The 8437-nt window shown below is 45.2% G+C and overlaps 2 protein-coding genes across 13 annotated transcripts in view; one reads left to right on the top strand and one right to left on the bottom strand.

The window, feature by feature from the left end:
- LOC144132846 (putative FERM domain-containing protein FRMD8P1) overlaps positions 1–2811 on the top strand; it is an 87865-nt gene extending 85054 nt beyond the window's left edge. For 8 of the 12 annotated variants that reach the window (XM_077665545.1, XM_077665548.1, XM_077665542.1 and 5 more), the window contains one exon: positions 65–2811. In XM_077665545.1, the coding sequence (XP_077521671.1) occupies positions 65–123 (59 nt within the window). In that variant the 3' untranslated portion in view covers positions 124–2811. The remainder of the gene's footprint in view (positions 1–64) is intronic. The other 4 variants (XR_013314946.1, XR_013314944.1, XR_013314948.1 and 1 more) reach the window with 1 other exon arrangement.
- A 149-nt stretch (positions 2812–2960) lies between these two features.
- LOC144132848 (MAD2L1-binding protein-like) lies at positions 2961–7991 on the bottom strand. The gene is made up of 2 exons (XM_077665550.1): positions 7775–7991; positions 2961–6598 (listed from the first exon to the last, which is right to left on the bottom strand). Exons 1-2 carry the CDS (start codon positions 7985–7987, stop codon positions 5960–5962), a joined length of 852 nt encoding a protein of 283 aa, XP_077521676.1. The 5' UTR covers positions 7988–7991; the 3' UTR covers positions 2961–5959.
- Positions 7992–8437: the final 446 nt, after the last annotated feature.

The raw sequence follows: 8437 nt of genomic DNA on the forward strand, positions 1-8437 counted from the left end.
CTGCCTGGGTTCTCACCGTACATTCCTGCCTGCCCTTAGCAACGCTCATTCATTTCTTCTGCAGGTGACTACCTCAATTCCAAGGGCTCCCTCGAGTTCAGAAGGGACGACCGCCCGAGATGATGGGTGTTCGAAAGGGAACCACCTTGGTACTGAGGCAGTCCCGCTGTGCCGAAGCAAGGTCCACACCCAAGCATGCACAGTTGTGCAGAGACGCAATTGACAGTGCATCAACTTTGTGCAGGCATGCCTTCTCGCAACTTGCATTGCTTGAAATATCGGTGATATTTTATCAGGCAGCTTTGCGCCGTGTTTCTGGAAGCACACTGCAACACAGTGTGTGTTATCAAAGCAGTGTGCGCATTGACTTTATTGCATAGAAGGTTGTTGAGCGATAAAGGGTGGCTGCTCCAGGTATTGATAAGCAAAGACTCTCAGAAGTGTGCTGTGTGACAGAATAGAGTTCCGATACATGCCAAGTGGCTAAAACAGGACTTAGCAAGGTGCAGAGTGATAAGAACGTTCAGAAGATTAATGCCTTCCACACTTCCAAAGAGCCCGAGGGTAAGAACTTCCTCAGAAGAGAAGCAAGATTGCAAAGGGAACGCCTAAGGCTAAGAAAGCTGCTGGGTGGTAAAAAAGGCTCTGAAGATTGGAAAGTTGTAACAGGAAAGCTTAGAAGGTTACTAAATTATAAGACATGGATGATTGCGTTTGCTCAGAGAGGAGCACAGTAATAAGGGGTGGCTTCAGATAAGCGGAAGGCTCAGACCTGTGCTGGATGACAGCAAAGAGCTCAAGCGCATGCTGAGTGGCTTGAACAAGACTGAGGAATGTGTTGAGCGATAAGAGAAAGCATGGAAGGTGGCCAAGCAGTTACACAATGCTTGGGAAGCTACAAAGTGGTGGGTGAAAGCTCTGGACGTCGATGAGGGGCAATGGAAATGCTTAGAATGTTAAGCGAGGATGAAAGGTTATGTTCAAAGAGGAGGCAACACATATTTCTTTTATCACTGTACACAACACATTGCAGAGTAAGTCTAGACTCATTCCAATTAATCAGAGTGCTATGCCAGAATGCGTGATATGGCTCAGGCTGGCTATGATAGTGGCTGTTATTTGAAGCCGTGAGCCAGCAATAGCCAGAACACAGCCACTAGTGCACACTGGTTCTGATACCAAAGCACAGCACGTGTTCAAGGAATTTCGGAAGAACATTGAATGTGCATGTACATGGTCAGCTAAGCTTGGTTGTGAGAAAGCATGCCTGTCAATGCAATATCTTGGCACCGGAAACTCGCACCAATGCGAGTGTTCCCTGTATACAGATAAAAGTCTGCTATATACATGTAGATAATGCAAAGTTATGGAAGAAACTCGTTTACTATGATTTATCTGTTCAGCCCCCTTTTCTCCATCCTCGCTTGAGGGCTCATAACAATGACGTCCTCGCTTTTCCATGCTATACCATACTCTTTCGTTTTTTGAACCGTGGTTCTGTTGATTCCAGTGTCTGTGAGCCACAGCAGTATTAGTAAGTAGTATTTTGAGTTTATTTTCGTGTTGTTACTGTTGTAATTGCTCTTTTATCATTACTGAGAGAGGCAAGGCATTGTGCACTTAAGCCTTCAGTTACATGCGGAAAGTGCTCTCATATCTTGACGGACTTGTGAAGTACAATACTGGTGTGCTGTTACATGACGCCCTAGGGGCTTTTAAGATGCTTTTATATCCTTTCATGTGCTGAGAAGTTTGTAAATGTCTTGAACCTGACCTTAGAAACAGCTTTTGCTTGGAGTTTCCAGACCACCATCGGCTGTGGAGGAATTTCGTTGTGATAAGGAACTGGTGTGGTCAATGGTGCAAATTTGTACAACTTTAGCCCATACTCAAGCGATGAATTCTCTAAGCAGTTTCTTAGTGTTGAGTTAAACAATAGGCATTAACATTGCTTGGTAGTGCAGTGAGAGGAATTTTTGTTGATGCAGTCATCAAGCCAACTTTTTTTGCGAGCTATATAAGCATTGTAAAGCTTTACTTTGAGGAAGCCCAGGTGATTTCCTGATGCATGAAGAGTTTATCACTGGCGACTGCCAGTTTATTTCATAAGCTGCTGTCGGTATTTTTTCTTTAATCATTGGGCTAGTAAATACTGCAGTACCCAGAGCGAAATATGAGAGCAAGGCAAGGCACCTCAACATATTTGTGAAGTATGACAGCGGTGTATTATATTACACGATGCCCTTAAGGTTTCCAGGCTGCTGTTGCATCCTGTGCAAAAGCAATGGTTGTTCACACAGACGATTTTGATCGTTAACAGCTTGAGCACGTCAACAGAGGTGGCACATCGAATTGTCGCGGAGGAGACTCATGGCTAAAAGCTGCAATAGTTGGAGAGTCGACGGAGCTGTATCAAACATTTCAGGCATGCAAGAACAGTCATAGTTCTGCGTTGTGCTGCGGCATGTGCCTGCAAAGAATCATATCCTTTCTTTTTGTTGTAAGCTCTTCATTCTATCCCATGTTTGTAACTTGATATATGTGTATGACTATTTTGTTTCCCACCAAGACAGACAGTATAAGCATGTACTGTACAAGGAAAACAGAAAAGCAGATGGTGGTTCAGCTGCAATTGTTCTTGAGCAAAGATCGGGCAGAGCATACAAACACAGGCTGCCAATATAACAGCACAAACGCATGTTCCGGAAGGAATGTGAAGCATGTACAGATTGTGTACAGATTTTTGTGACTGTCTCATTGAAATAAAGACAGTGGAAACATGCACCAAAGAATAAAGCGTGTACAATAAAAGTTGTTGCACAGCCATCTTCTAAAGACAGAGGTCGACACTGACAAAAACGAGCAGTTTTGTTGCAACTAAAAACAGACAACATGGTAGAAGCCCATTTTTCAGTGACACTTCCGGACTACAAGGCCATTGCTAATTAATAACGGCAGAAGTGGCCTTTATTACTGGAAGAAGATGTTTAAAATATACGAAGAGTATATTACAAGACATTAGAAATACTAGAAACACTTGCAAAAGGTGCCTTTCGACAACCATCTCACACTGGACAAAGCAGGATACAAATAATTGTCTTGTTTAGTTACAGTAACCCCCTTTGTTCAGGTACGTGTAAATAATGGTCATGACATGTACAAAAAAAAGTTTGCAATGCTGGATGTGACTGCCACATGTTTTGTGTGTGTAAATAACAATCTATTTACTGAGTACGTGGAAGAAAAAATAGGCACATAAAAATATCCCGATTGTTTCTGTCATGGGAGGCAGAAGCGAGCATGCAAATTGCTCGGCTATTATGATATCCCGATTGTGTTCAGCAGAGGAACATGTCAGTAATAAAAGCGCTACGAAGCAAAACACCACGAAGCATCACTACAATACTATGAACAATGTCACGATAAAAGGCATTTACAATGGTTGATGAACAGACAGATGATTTGGCACATAATGCACTTGAATTTGTTAAGAGCTTGACTGCATCACCTGTCGGCACGTTGCAGAGGAGACTGATGCATAAAAGCTGCAGTAAATTGACAATTCGACGGAGCTTCATCAAAGTTGACTGCGTCATGGCAATACAAGCTGCACACAGTCCAGCTTTTAAAAAGTGTCATTAAACCAACACTGACAACAAAGTAAGGTTGCCTTCAATGAAAACGGAGCTTTCCTAAGCTAGACAAAAACCATAAAATGAAATGGAGGTGCACTGCCGTTGGGCTGTTCTTGCAAGCAAACTATGGCGATGTCAAATGGTTTGTCTGCGATCTCCAAGGCTGGACAACACTGTGATCCATATCCAGTCAGTGATAGTGGAATCCCTGTTGGACTTAAGACCGTCATGAATGTCACTATTTTAGCTGCCACGGTGGCTCAATAGGTTATGATGCTCGGCTGCTGACCCAAAAGATGTGGGTTTGATCCCGGCCACGATGGTCGCATTTCGATGGAAGCAAAATGCTGCAGGCCCCGTGTACTGTGTGATGTTGGTGCACGTTAAAAGAATCCCAGGTTGTCGAAATTATCCGGAGCCCTCCACTACGGCATCCCTCATAGCCAGAGTCTCTTTGGGACGTTAAACCCCATAAAACCGTAACATCAAACCAATGTCGCTAGTTTTAATTAAGTGATGCAAAAAAAATTCAATTTTGAACTCCAAATTTCTTAACACCGTTTTGCCCTGCCAGACGAACACCAACATAACCACAAACAGCCAGACAAAAAAAATTTTACACCCGCCGCAGTGGCTTTGGCATTCAGCTGCTGATCTCAAGGTTGCAGGTTAAATCCCAGCTGCGGCAGCCGTATTTTGACAGAGGCAAAATACCATAGCGCTCCTGTGCTGCACGATATCAGTGCACATAAAAGAACCCCTGGTGGTCTAAATTAATCTAGAGCCCTCCACTACAGCGTCCCTCATAACACGTACGGCACTTCGGGATGTTGAAGCCCACATCCGTCCCAGCAAAATTTCACTAACTAAAGTTCAGCGCACTTATCCTTAAGTGTCCCGCTACAAACACTACTCCGCCAATTTCGCGCGTCAAGTGAACAAAAACAATCACGCACACGGTAGGTGTATACTGTGATGTGGTGCTTGGGCGTACATGTTTATCACATCTTATCACGAGTCTAGCGGTACACATGCGTGAAAACAGCTCACCACTCTTCGTGAGTGTAGTATTTACATTTTATACACCAAAAGTAAGAAATTTAAGATTAAGCAGCCTGCCTTCATTCATCGAAGCCTAGTGTCAAATGCTTCAACGCATTTGCAGGCTTTAAAGCCTGCTGTCGTCATTAATGCTAACCTTGGTACAATAACAACATAGTCTGGAGTGGCATTTGTCTTAATACATATTATAAAAGCCAAAGAATACTTTGTTTCTTCCATTCCAGTGAGTTAAAAACTTGCAAGGAAGACTGAGAGACTAGAGGCCGAAGTTCCACACACCAACATGCAAAAATAAGGTCTCTCTCTGGTGGAAGGCTAGGTCCCAAAAAATGCAGCATGCCACAGCATTCCAGCCAATAGTTTCGAGATTGTAGCGGTGCTTCAAAAGCTGTCAGCTTCACTGTCACGTTGAAAAGGCAAGCGGCACGAACACAAACATTTCTTGCTTAAGGAGACAGTGATGACGTCTAAGCTCATTTAGGAGTAATCGTCACTTGCCGCATGCAGCAGATGCTGCACACAACACAAGGCAGAGGTAAAAATAGCTGAATAGATGGCATTGTCTCATTCTGAGGCGAAAAAAGAATACAGGACAAGAGGGAAAGTGAATAACACAATGTCAGAGCTGCATTCATGAGTAATTTTTTTTTTAGAGAAAATAAAAACCAGAAAATCCCTACAATATATGCCGAGATATTACATGGTCCCAAATGCATGACAGCAAAGGCAGCCACTGATTCCTGCATTTTTAAAACTTATTTCTTAATCTGCTATTTTAACTGTAGCTCTTGTGTTCTCTTTCTTTTCACAACCACATGATGTGTTGGATATACTTCAGATTTTTTAAAATAATCTTAGTTATGACTCATGAGTGCAGTCCTTCACTTTGTAAGTTGTCTTGTGTGCTATTTACCTCAGGAAGAAGCATATGGTATGTTATTCACCTAGTAAGTACTAATGTAAGCAACTATTGCCTTAGCACTGTACAAAGTTGTGGTTCCTCAAAGGCGAAAAAAGTTTCGGAAGATTCTTACAGCACTGAATCCATAAATGTAAACTATTGCATTGACTGCACACAACGTTGTTATACCTCAGGGTGTGAAGAATTTTGTGATGAATTGACAGTGGCGCATTCACCAAATGTAAACTACTACTGTCTTAAATAAGAACAGCATGCTACCTCAGATGCAATTTCTCGAACTCTGATGGCAGCTCGTTCACAATTGTCAACAACTACTGCAATAACACTACATGATGTCATGCTACCTCAGAGGTGAAGACTTCATTGCAGACTCTGACGGCGGCTCCTTCACAAACGTGCTCGCAGCCACTGTCAGGAACACTGGCTTGCACTGCGCCCAAACATATTCTTCAGAGGAACAACTCCAGGATCTCGCTTGCTCAACAAGAGTAGACACATCACTTTCCGACGGTGAGTCGCACCATATCCTGAAGACCTCCTGCTCGTCCGCTTCATGCGGACAGGGCGGAAGGCTGAGGTCGAGTGTAGTCAGGCTGCCTCTCCGCGGGATCTCAAAGTTGGCTTTGACGTCCATGAGGTCAAAGACAACATCCTCTTTGTTCAGGAGCAGGTAGGTCGTCAGTTTGGGAGAGGGCGTTGTCTTGCGGGTGGTTTCGACTCTGAGGAATGCTTCGAGGATGTCCAGCATGCAGCGGCGGAAGCCAGCGGAAGTACCACAGCTCTGACAGCCGTGCCTCCGCTCAGGCACGCGGATCAAGTAGCTCTCGATGGGGGACAGTGGAGTGGAACCAAACAGCAGCAGGACCTTGGTAACACGGTGTTTGCGGATGAGGTCCTGGGCGGCGCTGAAGATGGCGTCCATGCCTTGGAGGGACGTGATCGCCTTGCGCTGCTTGGCCAACAGGAACGGATTGAGAACCTGTGCCAGAGAAGCATTTTTTCTTATGACGTCATTATGACAGGAAGTCGGTCATCACAGTGACCGTCATGCTGCCAAAGCAATGACAGCAAAAAACTGCTTGTTCACCATAAGCCACTTTCCAAGCTTCCTGTGACGTCACAAGCAAACCAGAGGTGCACAGCACAGGTGGAACAACTGGGCTACTGCACTGAGCCGAGTGGCCACATGCGCGGCGAGCTCAGGTGCCGCGCCTTTTTTACTCATTCACGAGTGTTTCTTGGCCAGGCAGTTTGCAGCCGTTTTGCGATTCCAACTGTACTGCGAATTTTTTCGAGATAACTGGACATTGTAGAACCGTCGCGAGCACCGCTACAGACTGATACATCTCAAGTATGCAGCGAAGCTCCGACCACATTCAGGACCGCCGAAAAGAATTTCTGCGTTCCCGAAAGTACACCGTTTTCAAGGCTCTTCTTGTCACCACACACCGCAATTAGAAGTTGAAAAATTTTGATGCCTCTAGCTTGATTGGTATAGTGAAACATCGAAAATCTGGCTTTGTTAACTGAGATAACTGGTCAGCGGTGTTATACAGGACGCTGTGGATCGTGGCCAGTGTTACCAAGAGCTCTTTTTTTTTAGTTTTATCCTGCTACAGAAAGCAATGATACTCAATCGGAAAGGCAGAAAACAGGCACCCGAAAGCAGAACGAACGGCTGCATCGCGGTCGGTGCAAGCAGCGACAAGCGCGTGTTCATTACCAGCAGAAATTCATTAACCGAACAGATCTTGGCAAAACGATGTACCGGAAGTCGTCTCAACCGCCTTTAATTCGTTCCGGCTACCACCAGGTCAAACAGGTGAACGGAATGCCAGTGGCCTCATCGCTTTTGACGTCGACACTCGAACGTTATCAACCGATAACTAGAGAAAACGGAAGTAAAGGGTGCTGCGATTTCAAGCGCGCTGCAAACGCACAGCGGACACTCGTGTTTGGCGCGAGTTCAACGCCCCAAACACGTCTTGACCTCAAAACCAAATAACCAAGTGGAAAATAAAACTATCTGGTTCCTAGCATGTTTCGCGCGCATCGCATTCGCTGAATAATTCGGAAAATAGTGACCTAAAGGAAGTAGGCGCTACTCGAAAGGACAGGTCCGACATTCAACCAAGTGTCGATTTCGGCCACTCACCTTTTTGTGCGTGCTTTGACTTAGCGCAACGTCTTCGACGTGACGTTTGAGGTCGTCGTAGGGCATCGGTAACTGCTCGCGCTCGTAGAGTACATACTTGATAATCTCTACAATGAGCTTTCCCAGCTTGTCCGGCGATATCGTGCGCGTGAAGGCCACGTTTATGTCCAGGTGGTCGCAGCCAGCAACCCGCACCCTCTTGCAGGCAGCCATGTTTGAAATTGACGCCGATAACGCCGCCGCAGTCGCAACGCGCTTGTGACGTAATTGTTTTCACAAAAATTGATGAATGCTTTTTAACCGTATTAAAGTTACAAAAATATTATCTTTTAGTTATTGGGAAAAAAATGATTACAATATTGAGACTGCAGGTTTTATTCGTGAGGTTTATTTTCTGCGGTACCATTGCATTAGTCGTCTGCGAGCATGTCTGCTAGTTCCGTGGGTAGCCATCTGGCCGCCAAATTCCAACATGCATGCGGATCGTTTTTGAGCCGTTCAGCTACTCCCGCTAGCCGAGACATCGGGGTGAACCTGGTCGACGACACGACACAACACCGCGTAGGCGTCCGCGGCACCCATCGCGCGTTCCGCGAACTGCTTGCTTGCTTTCATCGAAACCCTTTCGAGGCGGCAAAACCCGTTCTTCGGGTCGTCGGTCGG

The sequence above is a fragment of the Amblyomma americanum genome, chromosome 5, assembly GCF_052857255.1.
Source record: "Amblyomma americanum isolate KBUSLIRL-KWMA chromosome 5, ASM5285725v1, whole genome shotgun sequence".
Lineage (NCBI taxonomy): Eukaryota > Metazoa > Arthropoda > Arachnida > Ixodida > Ixodidae > Amblyomma > Amblyomma americanum.